Raw genomic sequence first — 17,334 nt, forward strand, 5'->3', positions numbered from 1 at the left:
GTGCGTGTGTGTGTGTGTGTGTGTGTGTGTACTCTGCAATGAACTTACTCATTATCTAAAGTGTGTGCACAAAGCTCTTTGGGTAGATTTCAGAACAGCCCAATCCATGATGGAAAAAAACAGGTTTGGAAAATGTTCAGATGATGTTTGTTGATTTCAGTTTCTAAGTATTTTAGTTGTGAATTTCTGCATTATTTTGTTTTATCAAAAGTCTAGTAACATGAGTTATATGTATTTATATTCTTTTGTTAGTTTGTGTCATCTGGAGGTTTACAACTGCTATTGGAAATATTTAATTCTGCAATTCTTGAGCCTAAAAATGAGGAATCCTGGACAGTGGTATGTGTGTGTTTTTTGTGGTATTTATTATCTGAAAATTTAAACTGAAAGTGTATTTTAACTTCTTTGTTCTATGTTTTTTTTATTTATTGTGTTTGCAGTAAATTGTTGCTTTAGCATAATACATTTTCTTCACAGTTCATTAACTGCATCTTAATTGTACAGTGTTTTGCATACATAATACATATAGTACAGGTAGTCATCGTCTTACGACCATTCAAGTTAGGATCGCTATGGCATCTCATGGCAATTTATCTCGACACAAAAGTGAATGTGATCAAGCAGTATGAGGGAGGAAAGAAAGAAAATGGGGTTGAATGTGACTTTAAGATATCACATTGTAACCTGTGTTCACCGCACATGCTGTACGGTGAATCCATTTAACCTCCAAAGCTTCTGCATTGTGACTCACAATGTGCCAACTTAGTGTGAACCACCCTGAAGGGGTAATAAAACCACACTGAACTCCTTTATCTGTTAATGGTCATTGTTAACAGGCTGAATTGTTAAAAAACAGAAAACATACGAGTGCTCAAACTCTGCTGGGACAACTTATCTCTCATATTTAACACAATGAATAGTGGGAAAGGCTCACACTGATGCTGTAACATAACAATAATGAAACAAAATAATACTAATAGAAAACAATTTTCAAAAAAGTGTAAATTTTGCCAGATCTAAAGTTGGACAACAATACGGAATGCCATACCAGATCAGTTACAATACAATGCAGTTTATTTTTATATAGCCCAAAATCACACAAGAAGTGCTGAAAAGGTCTTTAACAGGCCCTGCCTTTTGCCATTCCACAGCTGAGTCATTGCTGGGCTAGCCAATCTGATGAAAGAACCCTACTATCCGATGGTTCCTGCGATTCTCCATCAGAGATGACTTTACTTTAGGCAGGCAAAACAACTTAGCAGGCGGGCAGTGGCACTAAGTGCCACATTTGAGTACCGAGAAAAGAAACAGAATAGGTAAGGGTTAGTAACAAATTCTAACTATCATATTACTTATGTTTTAGTGCTAATAAGTAACAGGCAGAGACAGATGGGGCATCTCTTATAGTAGCAGGCAGACAGTTCCACAGTTCAGGGGTCCTGTAACTAAAACCTCAACCTCCCACTGTTATTTTATTAATCCCTGGAATCATAAGCAGACCGGCATCTTGAGATCTTAATGTGCGCTCTGGTTTGTTAGTCATGGTAAGTTCAGACAAGTAAGCCGGACCTTGGCCATTTAAGGCTTTATATGTTAAAAAGAGGATTTTGAAATCTGCCCTAAACTTAACCAGGAGCCAGTGTAAGGATTTAAGAACTGGAGTTATGTGTTCATATTTTCTTGTTCTTGCAATAATTCTTGCAGCAGCATTTTAGACTAACTGGAAGTTGTATAGAGGACAGTTTGAACATTCAGTAGACACCACATTGCAGTAGTCAGTCTTACTAGAAATAAATGCATGAATTAATTTCTCAGAAACCTTATTTAGAAAACGCCTTAATTTCCCAACAGTTTTAAGATGGAAGAAACATGATTTAGACAACTTTGTAATATGTACTTTAAATGACATGCTAGAGTCAAAGATAACTCCTAGATTGCGGGCTGATTCAGTAAAATTAATGGTGATTCCAAATGAGGTAAATGATGACAAAATATTACTGTGATCAGCATCATTTCCTCCAATAATTAACATCTCTGTTCTATCAGTGTTTAAAGACAAGTAGTTCTCATCCATCCACTCCTTTAATTCACTAACACAACTAATTAAAGCTAACATTGAAGAAACTTCATTTGGTCTAAAAGAAAGGTATAATTAGGTGTCATCTGCATACGAGTGATAATTAACTTTGTTTTCTAATGATAGATCCCAATGGAAGCATGTAAAGTGAAAACAGTAAAGGTCCCATTACTGAGCCATGCGGGACACCATATCTCAGTTCTGTGTATGATGATGGAGTACTGTCAGCACATTTCTGTACATACTGGAATCGATTTGATAAATAAGGATTAAACCAGGCAAGGACAGTGCCTGTAAGCCCAACATCACTTTCCAACCTGTGCAGTAAAATAGAATGGTCAATGATGTCAAACGCTGCACTTAAGTCTAACAACATAATTACAGTGGAGTTTCCTTTATCAGAGGATATCAGAATGTCATTTACAACACATGTTAGTGCCGTTTCTGTACTGTGACCAATGCAGAATCCAGACTGGAATTTCTCAAGTAAATTGTGATGTGTAAGGTGTGACTGAAGCTGATTGGTGACTACTTTTTCCAGTGTTTTAGAGAGAAAAGGTAAATTTGAAATAGGTCTATAATTATTAAGTATATGTGGGTCTAGGTCTGACTTTTTAAGTACAGTGGAACCTCGGTTCTCGACCATAATTTGTTCCAAAACTCTGGCTGTAAACCGATTTCGTCGTGAACCGAAGCAATTTGCCCCATAGGATTGTATGTAAATACAATTAATCCGTTCCAGACCATACGAACTGTATGTAAATATATTTTTTTTTCAAGTTTTTAAGCACAGATATAGTTAATTAAACCATAGAATGCACAGCGAAATTGTAAACTAAATGTAAAAACATTGAATAACACTGAGAAAACCTTGAACAACAGAGAAAACTAATATTGTAAAAGTTCGTGCTATACTGTAGCCTTATGACCCGATCGCTGTAAACTTTTTTTTTGTTTGTTTTTTGAGTTTTAAGCACAGGGAAAAAAGGAACATTTGAACAAATCTGAACTTTATTTAAAAGCCAACCATAAGCAATCAAGAAAGTAACATTGCAGGAGTTCATGCTAATAGCATTACAACCCAATCGCTGTAAACACTCTTTGTAAATGAGATTTAAGCACAGGTGGGAAAAAAGGAACATTTGAACAAATCCGAACTTTATTTAAAAGCCAACCATAAGCAACCAAGAAAGTAACATTGCAGGAGTTCACGCTAATAGCATTACAACCCGATCGCTGTGTAAACTTTTTTTAATGAGTTTTAAGCACAGGGAAAACAATGAACATTTGAAAAAAGAGAAAAGTAACATTGCAACAATTCATGCTATGAACCGAAAAATGAACATTTGAAAAATCCGTAATACAAAAACTAACCATAAATGTCCATGCAATGTTGTAGAGACGTGTCAACCAAGACAGCCCTACAACATCCAGAGCCTTGAGGAACTCCGGGCGTATCTCATCCACCCCCGGGGCCCTGCCACCAAGGAGTTTTTTTGACCACCTCGGTGACCTCAGTCCCAGAGATGGGGGAGCCCACCTCCGAGTCCACATGCTCTGCTTCCTCATTGGAAGGCATGTTATTGGGATTGAGAAGGTCTTCGAAGTACTCCTCCCACCGACTCACAACGTCCCAAGTCGAGGTCAGCAGCGCACCATCCCCACCATATACAGTGTTGACACTGCACTGCTACCCCCTCCTGAGACGCCGGACAGTGAACCAGAATCTCCTCGAAGCCGTCCGAAAGTCGTTGTCCATGGCCTCCCCAAACTCCTCCCATGCCCGAGTTTTTGCCTCAGCAACCACCGAAGCTGCATTCCGCTTGGCCTGCCGGTACCTATTAGCTGCCTCCAGAGTCCCACAGGACAAAAGGGATCGGTAGGACTCTTTCTTCAGCTTGGCAGCATCCCTCACCGCCGGTGTCCACCAACGGGTTCGGGGATTACCGCCACGACAGGCACCGACCACCTTACGGCCACAGCTCCGGTCAGCCGCCTCAACAATAGAGGCACAGAACATGGCCCATTCAGACTCAATGTCCCCCACCTCTCTCGGGACGTGGTCGAAGTTCTGCCGGAGGTGGGAGTTGAAGCTACTTCTGACAGGGGGCTCTGCCAGACATTCCCAGCAGACCCTCACAACACGTTTGGGCCTACCAGGCCTGACCGGCATCCTCTCCCACGATCGAAGCCAACTCACCACCAGGTGGTGATCCGTTGATAACTCCGCCCCTCTCTTCACCCGAGTGTCCAAGACGTGGCCGCAAGTCCGACGACACGACCACAAAGTCGATCATCGAACTGAGGCCTAGGGTGTCCTGGTGCCAAGTGCACATATGAACACCCCTATGCTTGAACATGGTGTTTGTTATGGACAATCCATGACGAGCACAGAAGTCCAATAACAAAACACCACTCGGGTTCAGATCGGGGGGGCCATTCCTCCCAATCACGCCCTTCCAGGTCTCACTGTCATTGCCCACGTGAGCATTGAAGTCTCCCAGCAGTACGAGGGTGTCCCCAGAAGGTATGCCCTCTAGCACCCCCTCCAGGGACTCCAAAAAGGGTGGGTACTCCGAACTGCTGTTCGGTGCATACGCACAAACAACAGTTAGGACCCGTCCCCCCACCCGAAGGCGGAGGGAGGCTACCCTCTCGTCTACCGGGGTAAACCCCAATGTACAGGCTCCAAGTCAGGGGGCAATAAGTATGCCCACACCCGCTCGGCGACTCTCACCGGGGGCAACACCAGAGTGGTACAGAGTCCAGCCCCTCTCAAGGAGATTGATTCCAGAGTCCAAGCTGTGCGTCGAGGTGAGCCCGACTATATCTAGCCGGAACTCTCAACCTCACGCACAAGCTCAGGCTCCTTCCGCTTCAGAGAGGTGACATTCCACGTCCCAAGAGCCAGCTTCTGTAGCTGAGGATCGGACCGCCAAGGTCCCCGCCTTCGGCCACCACCCAACTCACACTGCACCCGACCTCCTTGGCCCCTCCCATAGGTGGTGAGCCCATGGGAAGGGGGACCCACATTGCCTCTTCGGGCTGTGCCCGGCCGAGCCCCATGGGTGCAAGCCCGGCCACCAGGCGCTTGCCATCGAGCCCCACCTCCAGGCCTGGCTCCAGAGGGGGGCCCCGGTGACCCGTGTCCGGGCGAGGGAAAACGCCGTCCAAATTTTTTATTCGTCATAGGAGGTCTGTTGAACCACACTTTGTCTCATCCCTCACCTAGGACCAGTTTGCCTTGGGTGGCCCTACCAGGGGCATAAAGCCCCGGACAACAGAGCTCCTAGGATCATTGGGACACGCAAACCCCTCCACCACGGTAAGGTGGCGATTTGAGGAGGGGTGTGTTGGAATGTGTTTTAATATTTAAAATGAATGCCTCAAAGGATGTGAAGTCACCTATAAAGATTTTGTAATTAATATAATGTCATTTACCAAAACAGCTTTTCTTCCAAGAGAGTGAATGTTCCATAAGCAGCATTTAAAACTGCATACTTCTTTCTGATCTGGTGATATGATTTTTGTTTTGCTGATGCCCATTTTAACAACAGCCACCACCAGTACTGTTAGCCAACAGAGTGCTGGTGGAAATTGGGCTACTGTTGGCTGAAGGAGGATGGGAAGACGTGTCCAGAGGCAAGAAGAGATGAGTAAGGTAAAGAGAGTGGAAGTGAGGGTTTCGAACTTTGAATGTTGGCAGTATGACTGATAATGGGAGAGAGTTAGTTGATATGATTGACAGAGGGAAGGTTGATATACTGTGCATACAAGATACTAAACGGAAGGGAAGTAAGGCCAGGTGTATCAGACGTGCGTTCAAATTGTTCTGTCATGGTGTGGATGGGAGAAGAAATGGGGTAAGGGTTTTCCTGAAAGAACAGTATGTCAAGAGTATTTTAGAGGAGGAAAGAGTGTCATTGTGATGATTATGAAGCTGGAAATTGAAGGTGTGATGATGAATGTTGTTAGTGCACATGCCCCCAAACTGGGTGTGCAATGGATGAGAAATAAGATTTCTGGACTGAGTTGGATGACGTGGTAGAGAGTGTACCCAAGGTGAGAGAGGGTGGTGATTGGAGCAGATTTTAATGGACATTTTGGTGAAGGGAACAGAGGAGGTGATGGGTAGGTATGGTGTCAAGGAGAGGAATACAGAAGATCAGATGGTAGTGGATTTTGCAAAAAGGATGGGCATGGCTATGGTGAATAAGTATTTCAAGAAAAGTGAGGAACATAGGGTGACATACAAGAGTAGAGGAAAATGCACACAGGTTGATTTTATCCTATGCAGGAGGGTCACTCTAAAGGAGATTATAGACTGCAACGTATGGCTGAGGAAAGCATTGTTAGGCAGCATAGAATGGTGGTCTGTATGATGACAATGGAGAAGAGTGAGGGCAGAGCCGAGGATCAAATGGTGGAAGTTGAAAAAGGAAGACTGCAGGGTTGAGTTCAGGGAAGATGTAAGGCAGACACTGGGTAGCAGTGAAGTTACCAGACAGTGGGCAACTACAGCAGAAGTAGTAACAGGGTGACAGTAAGAAGGGTGCTTGGCGTGACATCTGGACAGAGGAAAAGAAAACCTGGTGATGGAATGGGGAAGAACAGGAGAGTATACAGAGGAAGAGGTTGGCGAAGAAGAAGTAGGATAGTCAAAGTGATTTAGAAAGTACACAGGAGTACAAGGAGATAAGGCATAAGGTGAAGAGTGAGGAGGGAAAGGCTAAAGAAAAGGCATATGAGCTGTATGAGAGGGTGGACACTAAGGAGGGAGAAAAGGACCTGTACCGACTGGCTAGACAGAGGGGCCGAGCTGGGAAAGATGTACAGCAAGTTAGGGTGATAAAGATGGAAACGTACTCACAAGCTAGGAAAGTGTGTTGAGCAGATGGAAAGAGTACTTTGAGAGGCTGATGAATGAAGAGAATAAGAGAGAAGGTTGGATGATGTGGATTTAGTGAATCAGGAAGTTCAATGGATTAGCAAGGAGGAAGTAAGAACAGCTATGAAGAGGATGAAGAATGGAAAGGCCATTGGTCCAGATGACATACCTGTGGAAAATTGCTGGTGTTTAGGAAGGATGGCAGTGGAGTTTTTAATGCAGTCTTAGAAAATGAGAGGATGCCTGCGGAGTGGAGAAAAAGTGTCCTGGTACTGAGTTTTAAGAATAAAGGGGATGTGTAGAGCAGTAGTAACTACAGAGGGATAAAACTGATAAGCCACACTATGAAGTTATGGGAAAGAGTAGTGGAAGCTAGGTTAAGAAGCTTTAAGATTAGCGAGCAGCCATATGGTTTCTTGCCAGGAAAGAGCACTATAGATGTGATGTTTGCTCTGAGTGCGGTGATGGATAAGTACAGAGAAGGCTAGAAGGAGTTACATTACGTCTTTGTGGAACTGAAGAAAGAATTTGATAGGGTGCCTAGAGAGGAGTTGTGGTATTATATGAGGAATTCGGGAGTGGCAGAGAAGTATGTATTAGTTGTATAGGATATGTACAAGGGAAGTGTGACAGTGGTGAGGTCTGCTGTAGGAGTGATGGATACTTTCAAGGAGGTGGAATTGCATCAGGGATCATCTCTGAGCTGTTTCTTTTTTGTAATGGTGATGGGCAGGTTGACAGACAAAATTAGACAGGAGTCCCTGTGGACTATGATGTTTGCTGATGACATTGTGATTTGTAGCGAGAGTAGAGTGTAGGTCGAGAAGACCCTGGAGAGGTGGAGATATGCTGTAGAGAGGAAAAGAATGAAGGTCAGTAGAAAGAAAACAGAATATATGTGTGTGAATGAGAGTGAGGGCAAAAGAGTAGTGAGGATGCAGGGAGTAGAGTTGGCAAAGGTTGATGACTTAAAATACCTGGGATCAACAATACAGAGTAACGGGGAGCATGGAAGAAAGGTGAAGTAGAGAGTCCAGGCAGGAAGGAGTGGGTGGAAAAGAGTGTCAGGAGTGAATTATGACAGACGGGTATCAACAAGAGTGAAAGAAAAGGTATACAACAGGAATGGCAAACTCCAGTCTTGGAGTGCTGCAGTGGCTGCAGGTTTTCATTCTAACCATCTTCTTCATTAGTTTTTGCTGCTAATTAACTTATTTTGCCTTAATTTTAATTAACTTGATTCTGGCCCCTTAGTTTTTTCTTTTTCTTTAATTAGCTGCCAAACAACAATGAAACGCAAAACAAGGTGCCACATGACCAGCTCACCCATGCCCATCACACAATATATGAAAATAAAGAAAGGGAAAATAAAGAAAGGTGAAGGTCTCAGTAAGGTTGATCTCTCAGGTCCCCAAAACATTTTGACAATGTTCTTAGAAAAAACAGAAAATCAACAGTTATGGAAATGTCTTCTGTGTCAGAATGAGAGCAGCAACAAGCCATAGAATTAAATAACGAGTTTAATTAACAGCAAGAATTGGCTTCTCATTAAGAAACTGGTTGGAGTGAAATTAGTTGGGAGTTTGAAGCCCCAATTTAGCTGGTCAACTGTTGACTTGTTTCACATTTGATTTCTGTTTGGCTGTCATTTAATGAAGAAAATAATTAATTCAGAGCAATGAATCCTTAAATACAGGGCTATTAAAATGAAGGAAATAGGTTAATTAACAGTGAAAACTGGTCACTGATTAGGAAAAGGGTTAGAATGAAAACCTGCAGCCACTGTGGCACTCTAGGACTGGAGTTTGCCACCCCTGGTGTACAGGATGGTATTGAGAACAGCTATGTTATATGGGTTGGAGATGGTGGCATTGACCAAGAAATAGGAGACAGAGCTGGTAGTGGCAGAGTTAAAGTTGTTAAGATTTGCATTGCGTGTAATGAGGATCAGGATTAGAAATGAGTATATTAGATGTTGAGCTCAGGTTGGACAATTTAGAGATAAATTCAGAGATGCGAGATTGCATTGGTTTGGACATGTGCAGAGGAGAGATGCTATATATATATAGAGTAGAGTGTAGGTCGAGAAGACCCTGGAGAGGTGGAGATATATATATTATATTATATATATATTATATATATATATATATATATATATATATATATATATATATATATATAATATTCGGAAAAGGATGCTAAGGACGGAGCTGCCAGATAAGAGGAAAGGAGGAAGGCCCTTAGAGGAGGTTTATGGATGTGGTGAGAGATGACATGCCAGGTGGTGGGTGTAACAGAGCAAGACGTAGAGGACAGGAGGGTATGGAAAAAGGGGATTCACTGTGGCGAACCGTAACAGGAGCAGACGAAAGAAGAATTATTATACCGTACTATACATACAGTCAGATTTGAATATAATTACCAGTTCATCTTGCGTCCATATCGACTTGTGACTGGTCCATCCAAACTAAAAGTGGTTATAAGTCAACGACTACCTGTATATGGCTTTTTAAAACCTATAATAAAGAATTCTGTTTATCCATCCATCCATTATCCAACCCGCTATATCCTAACTACAGGGTCACGGTGGTCTGCTGGAGCTAATCCCAGCCAGGCGCAAGGCAGGAAACAAATCCTGAGCAGGGCGCCAGCCCACTGCAGGACACACACACACACACACGGGACAATTTAGAATCGCCAATGCACCTAACCTGCATGTCTTTGGACTGTGAGAGGAAACCGGAGTACCCGGAGGAAACTTACGCAGACACGGGGAGAACATGCAAAACAAGCCGGGTCTTCTAACTGCAAGGCAGCAGCGCTATCCACTGCGACACCGTGCTGATTCTGTTTATTATTAATATTATTATTACTACTGCTACTACTGTTGTTGTCATCATTTGTTATTGTGAGCATGTCTGCAAGTCATTGTCAAGTATAATTGTTATGTTATTGAATCTAGTGGCTGTTAGACTGCCTCGCCTGCCTTTTGAAGCTTATATGTCAGTTTGCTGTGGACCCAACTGATCTGGACTTGGCCTATCACGATGTATTTGCGTGGTCAGGTGTAACAGAAAATCACCGCAAAAGACCATGGCCTGCAAAATCTAGAAAGGGGTCTGGAGAACATGGGAAGGGCCTTCATATACCTAGACTAACAGAGGTAAAAGGTTATACTATATTTACATTAGTGAAATGTAATTGCCTTTTATTTTTGCATCTTTTTAAAACTGACACCAGTATCTTTTTTATTTTATATTTTTAGGTCTTTCTTACTCTTGTTCAGGGAACCAGCATAATAAATCATTTAATTAGAGTTGCCTATACTTATGACAATCTAGCTCACAGGTAAGTTAAACTGTGTAATGATTTAGATGTTGTTTCAAGAGTCATGTGATTGATCTATATTATATATAAAATAGCTGCATTTAATCATCCTCTTTACTGAGATTTGTGTAAGTAATTGGTGTTGCCATCAGATAGCCATTACAGGTGTTTTCTTTTGTAATTACGTATTTTAAAAATGTTGAGCTTAGTAACATTTAATTTGCAAGCATCTGAGATTCCAGAACAGATAACTTCTTAACTTTCATAATGAGTATTTCAGAAATCCTCAGATATGTGTAATTCATTATGCTTTTTACAATTTCATGTTTTTGTAATAGCTGATGTGTGCTTCAGAATTTGTATATATTGTTATTTAATTAGCATTTTTCAAGCATTCAGGAACTTTTGGAATTGAGGATGTAAATGTAAAATAATACGTAAATTAATGGAAACACAATTGCATTAGGTAAGAAATCTTCTGAGGGTAGGTTTTGAAAATTAAAACTCAAAAAACTGAAGATTGTTTGCCCAAGGCAGATTCATCTGTTCAGTTTTTGAACCTGTGTATCAGTATGCTGCTGCTGAAGAATGTGAATTTCCCATTGGGATTAATAAAGTATCTATCTATCTATCTATTTGGTACATTGAATTATCAAAAAAGGAAATAAAACTGACGTGTTGGAAAGCAAGCATAGACAGTATAGGTCTCTCACTGTTGTGGATGCTTTATAAATTTCCCTTAAAAGTAAGTAAACACAACATATGTTAATAGCAAATTAGAGTGTTGTAGGAAAATGTTTCTTGTCTAGTCTAATACCTTAAAGAAAACACTCAAGACCCATCCATCCATCCATTTTCCAACCCGCTGAAGCTGAACACAGGGTCACGGGGGGTCTGCTGGAGCCAATCCCAGCACACTCAAGGCCCTCAGTGGTAAAACGCCACAAGAAAAGCTTGGCAAATGGTGTTATCCACATTTGTATTTATTTATTTTTAATTAATGAGGTAATTTCAATCCGTACTAATGATCAAAGTTTATTTTAATTTTAGAATTATTAACTAATCAAAATATATAGTGTGATCCTGCATTTACATATATGAGAATAACAGTAGGTTGTTAAAACAACTGCATTGTGCTAAAAATACAACATATCACTCCAACTTCTGCATTTAAAATTCAATACATTAAGTCCCCTATATACAAACTTTTAAGTTGCAAACTTTCAAACATGTGAACGTGCATGTCCAATAAATGAAAAATTATTTAAATAAGTGAAAAATCTGGACTTGTGCTAGATGTAAGCGAGTCTACTGTACTGAGATCTGCTGATAGAAAATCATGAGAATAAAAAATAACTTTCAGTTGTTTATTGTTTAAATGCACTAGAAATCTATAACAAAAATATAAATATTAATTTTTAAAAGCACTTTCTTGTTTACTGTACAGTACAAATATGTTTTTGATAGGAGTTGAGGAGATATCTGCATACATCGTGTTCGTTGGGTGCCTAGGCAACTTTGTTAGACTTAAGAACAAAGTGGACTTGTGAAATTACTCTTGGAATGGAAACTCATTTGTATGTAGGGGACTTAACTGTATTTAAAAATTAAAACAAGTATCACTTAGTGCTACCTGCTTTAACACATGTTATAAATTAAAAATCCATCTAGCCTATTAGTTTGGCTTTTTTAGGCTTTCATTTTCAGTTTGCTTAATGTTATGCATTCACTTTTTGGTGCCAGTTAAACACTAAAGTTTTTGGTTTAAGATTGAGCTCTGATAGTTTTGTTATATGTTCTGCATTGGGGCTTGTGCTTTATTGACTTGTGGTTTAGCTGCACAATCTTACAATTTTAAAAAATTTTAGATTACATACTGCAGATTTACATGTATCACAAGTGCTAGAAATGCCAAAAATAACAAATTAGCACAGTTTCTGTAAATTTTAATATAATAATATATACAGGTAGTCCCCAAGTTACGGACATACGACTTATGAACGGGGCCGTGACTCAGGCTCCTCAGTTACTGCTGCTCCGTCATCTTCGGCCTGGGGACGCTGCAGGCGGTAGCTGGATGAAGGCTGGAAGGGGGCGATTTCACTGCTCACATAGTGTAGTGTCCCTCGGACGGCTCCGGTTGATGAATGGGGCGGCCGCACCCCATTCATTTTCACTGGGCGGCTGGGTGTGTGTCAAGTGGTGACCCAGGGTCCATAGTCACCAGGGACACAGCTACCGCTCGTGTGCAGGATGGAGTGCATTACTTATTGTTTTCTTTGAAATAACTGTACCTGCTAATTCCAGATCTTTCTGAAGCTCCCTGTGAGTGGTCCTTGGCTCCTGGACAACTCCTCTGATTATTCTTTTGACTCCTCTGTTAGAAATCTTGTGAGGAGCACCAGGCCATGGCTGGTTTGTGTTGAAATGATGTTTGTTCTTTCCACTAATGGATTATGGCCCCAACGATGCTCACTGGAATATTCAGAAGTTTAGAAATACATCTGTAACCAATGCCATCAGTATATTTTGCAACAATAAGGTTGCGAAGGTCTTGAGAGAACTCTTTGCTTTTACCTATCATGAGATGCTTCTTGTGTGACACCTTGGTAATGAGAAACCTTTTTATAGTCCATCAATTAGAACTAAACCAGCTGATATTAATTTTCACTGTTTGGGGGAGAATTGCTTTCAAAATACTGACAGATTTCAGCTGTTTTTTTGGCTTTCCATGCCTTTTTGCACCTCCTTTTCTTCATGTGTTCAGTACTTTTTCCCTGTGTCATTCCACTTTATTACACATAATTTATGGATTTATTTGTTTTGATTTCTTTATATTTGTGGATTACTTGGGTTGTTACAGACATCTGTTGAAAATTTCATGTCAATAGCCCCATTCGAAATATATTTACTTAGAAAAAACTTTGACGCGTTCAATACTTATTTTCCCCACTGAAATTACATATAGTTGTTTGTTGTATAATAAAAGATGACCAATGAAACTCAGTATTTCATAAAAAAAAAAAAAAAAAAAAAAAAACACCACGGATGACCCGATGTTTAAATAGTATGTTACCTATTTAATGTTTTTTCTTTGTGCTCAATGGTGAGATTCCTAGTCGTAACAAATTAAGGTTGTCGAAGTAGACTTCCCTTGCCCAAGTAATAGTAGTTCCTTCTTCAACGTGCACAGGGGCTCACCAACAACTTGACGTAGAAATAGAGAAACATTCCCAAAGGTCTGATCTACGCTATTTGTTTTACACATATGATAGGAGCATGCTAACTGGAAGATTAGATAACTTCATGTGGTTCCTTCTTTATCAGGTGGAGTGTTGTCATAGTATCCTAGATTGTTGAGCTTCTACTCTAATTCAACTTTATCTATTTGTTGTAGTCCTTTGTCCCAGTACCTTGGAAATTGAGGGACATTGTAATAGTATTCGTGTTTATCTTTTAAAAAGCAAGGGATAGAATCCAAATCCTTCTGCCTTAAAGTACTGTCACCTCCTTCTTCCACATAGTATTACATGGACCTGTCAACTAAGAAAAGTATTTTAAGACTTTTATGGCTTGACTTTTATGGAGAAAAGTGAGAAAAAAGGAAGAATTTACTAATTGAGGAGTAGCTTAATGGAAAAGAATGCAGGACATAGATGACTTATGTGCTGAGCTCATACGTACATGCTACTAAAATGAGTTTATAGGGAGATGGAAAATCAACAAATGAACTGAAACGTACTGAGATTGGCAACAGAGACATGCGGACGTTATCTTTGCAACTGAAGGAGGAGGATCTGAGAGTTGTGTGTTCTGTGGTTTGAGAGTTTATTAAAAAATACATTTTTCTTCTAAAAACATTATGTGTTGGTTGCCACTAAGGAGCTTTTTGGGAATTTTTGAAACTGTTTTCCTTTAGGATGGTTTTTGCTTTTTTTTCAACCCGCACAGGAGCAAAAGCAGCCGAATACCTGGAGGAGCGTTTAGAAATGTAAATTTACATTCTTGTTATTTGTATTCAAACTATTGTTAGCGAGGTAGGGGATTATGCAGCAGTAGCTGACACTGGCATCTCTGTAAGTAATAGAAGCAACTATTCCTTAGTGGCAAAAAAAAGGGCAGCAGCTGACTTCCAAGCGATAAAGAAAAGATAAATGGAAAATCTGTATATAGGCAGATGGCTAGCATTAAAGCTTCAATCAGGAACAAGCTGCTGTAGAAGCAGACAAGACAATAAGAAATTAACTAGCAGTAGATATTCAGTAAGCAAGTTTTTCATGATTTAACAGATCTTAGCAGTCAGGAAAACAGCACAGTTAAGAGGGTGACAGCGTAAGGGTTCATTCATAGAAAGGAATACAAACTGCGAGTGGAGAGCTTTTAAGTAAGTAATAAGAGGTGTGCAAAGCTTGGAGTGCAGACAAAGAATAGTAAAGTTAACTTTAAAGATGAGACAAACAGTAGGCAGTTAAGGGGGAGAATATTGCAGGAGCTTAAAGAGTCAGAAGGTGTAAAGTAACTGCAGCAGTTTAATTTTTTGGCTTTTTTAGTTTTACCATTTAAGTTATATCATTAAATTTTAATAAAACAATTTAAAAACCAGGCAGGTTTAGTAATCCAAAGTCAAATTTTGGTAATGGTGCCACTGCAATGTAAGTCCTGTTGGATGTTGGACTTTTTAAATGATGGCTTGCAGGATCCAGGCATCTATGATGGCTACATCTGCAGGAGATGCCTGCTGAATCTTTAGCTCAGAGTTGCTGAACTCGAGGAGGAGCTGGCTGGCCTCTGTTGTAATAGAGAATTGGCAGACCTAGCTCAGGTGCCCTTTAGAGAGATAGTGTACATCTCTAAGGTGGCATGGGAGGAGACTCCAGACCAGACAGGCATAGGTAGGTGAGTCATGTTCACAAAGTGCAAGGTAAAGGCCGCACATTGCCTGGGGGCATCAACCCCAGAATTGGAAGTATCAAACTATTTCCAGGCCCTTGTGGAGCTGGATGGTGTCTCTGAAGATTCTGAAGTGGTAAGCAGGGTAGTCTTCTCCGAAGTTCTGCCTGTGCCACGCACCAGTCCAGGTTTGATTGAGGATACAGTAATCCCTTGCTACTTCGCGGTTCACTTTTCGCGGATTCATGACTTTGCGGGTTTTTAAATACAAGTGATTGCCCGCCTATCGCGGAAGTTATGTTCCAGACCCATCCGCAACAGGAGAAAATCCGCGATATAGAAAGACCATATAAATAAACATTTTTATAGTTTAAGCCTTAAAATACCCATCCCACATGCTTTAAACACATGTAAACTTATAAAACACACTTTGTTAACACATATGATATGTGGATGTCGGGCTAAGGATATGAGTAACATCTCACTATTATAAAACATTTTAACTTCACGCAAGACAAGACAGTGAGACAGGAAAATTGGTGATGTACAGGCTTTTAAATTATTGACACGCAGAGCGACAAGCAGCACAAAGTCTACTTCTCCTTAGCGTTCATTCAGCTCCCCACCCCCTTGACAATGCGAAGTGGCAGGAGCTACTGCACCTCCGGGGAGGGGGGTTTGAGCGAACGTGCGTTCAGCCCTCACACCCCCACACACACACACTCCTCCTCCTCCTTCCGAACGCGCAGAGCGACAAGCAGGCATTTTGGCAGAAGCAGCACAAAGTCCATTTCTGCTCTGCTCAGAGTTCAGCTGCCCCCCTTCACAAAGCGAGTGCAGACACATTGACGTCTGATCGCAGTGTGCAATGTTGGTCTGCAGTGTTTAAGAATGCAGAAAGTGTTTAAGAGCATAGGAAGTGTTTATAAGAGCGTGGGAAAGGTTAACAAGAGAGTGAGAAAGGTTTATAAGAGTGTGGGAAGGGTTTATAAAGCCTTAAAATATGTATAAATAATAAAATAAATATAGGTCGCTACTTTGCGGATTTTCACCTATCGCGGGGGGCTCTGGAACGTAACCCCCGCAATAGGTGAGGGATTACTGTATTAGAAAGCATAACATGTGGCTCTAATCTTGGTGTAGGGTAGAAGGATATACATTTTTGGACATTGGGACTCCTTTTTAAAAGGATGGAACTTCTTCCGCTGCAACAAGTTACATCTGAACTGAAGGGGCACCCGTGTGTTGGTGAGATATGAGTAGGTTAGTCAAGGATTGTTTAAACTAGAGTATGGGGGTGCAGGGAGTTTAGGACAGGCCAGGTTTAGAACTGTACATGGAGGAACAAACAATAGTGTAAAAATAAAAATTAATTGTAATGTAAATTCTAAACCTATGTTTAAATGCAAAAGCAAAAAGAACAACACATTAACAGTAGCTTGCCTTACGTTAGAAGTACCAAAAATAGAACAAGTGAGTTGGAGTTGTATGTAGTGGAGCATAATTATGATACTATAGCAGTAAGAGAAATCTGGCTAAATAACAAAGATGGGGATGAGTATAACATAGAGGGGTACACATTTTTAGGAAGGATAGATAGAACCGAACAGAATTTAAATGCAAGTCCTCTTCAGTATGACGATGAGCCCTACCTTAGTGAGGACATTGGCTTTGTATGTAATCAGTTATCTCTGTCATCTCATGGCACATATTTTTAGTAATTTTAAAAGGGCAAGTTTACAGGGAGATATTATAGTCATGGGAGACTTCAACTACCTAAATAATAACTGGGATAACCTTGCAAATAGCGGAGCACAAGAACAGGAGTTTATAGAAGTAATAAGTGACTGTTTTTTAACACTGTATTTTAAAGCACATATATGGGTGAAGCCTGTCTGGATTTAGTATGTTGTAATAATCAGGTTAAAATTGAGGATGTAAAGGTGATTGAACTACTAGGATCAAGAGAACATAATAACAGGGTGGATGCTACAAGTAAAACTGTTAAGTTTAACTTTACTAGTGCAAATTTTGAGCAAATGTGGCTAAGTCTAAAGATAATAGATTGGGATAACTGCTAAGTATGGAGACAGTCGAGTAGCTGTGGAAAAAGTTTTAAAAATATTTTACAAATAATGCAGGACTGATATAT

At 40.6% G+C, this 17,334-nt stretch overlaps 1 protein-coding gene across 1 annotated transcript in view; it reads left to right on the forward strand.

The window, feature by feature from the left end:
- usp34 (ubiquitin specific peptidase 34) overlaps nucleotides 1-17,334 on the forward strand; it is a 723,586-nt gene that overhangs the window by 422,055 nt on the left and 284,197 nt on the right. The window contains 3 exon segments of the mRNA XM_051919324.1: nucleotides 253-339; nucleotides 9,928-10,128; nucleotides 10,231-10,313. Coding sequence (XP_051775284.1) covers nucleotides 253-339; nucleotides 9,928-10,128; nucleotides 10,231-10,313 — 371 coding nt within the window.

The sequence above is a fragment of the Erpetoichthys calabaricus genome, chromosome 15 (assembly GCF_900747795.2).
Source record: "Erpetoichthys calabaricus chromosome 15, fErpCal1.3, whole genome shotgun sequence".
NCBI lineage: Eukaryota > Metazoa > Chordata > Cladistia > Polypteriformes > Polypteridae > Erpetoichthys > Erpetoichthys calabaricus.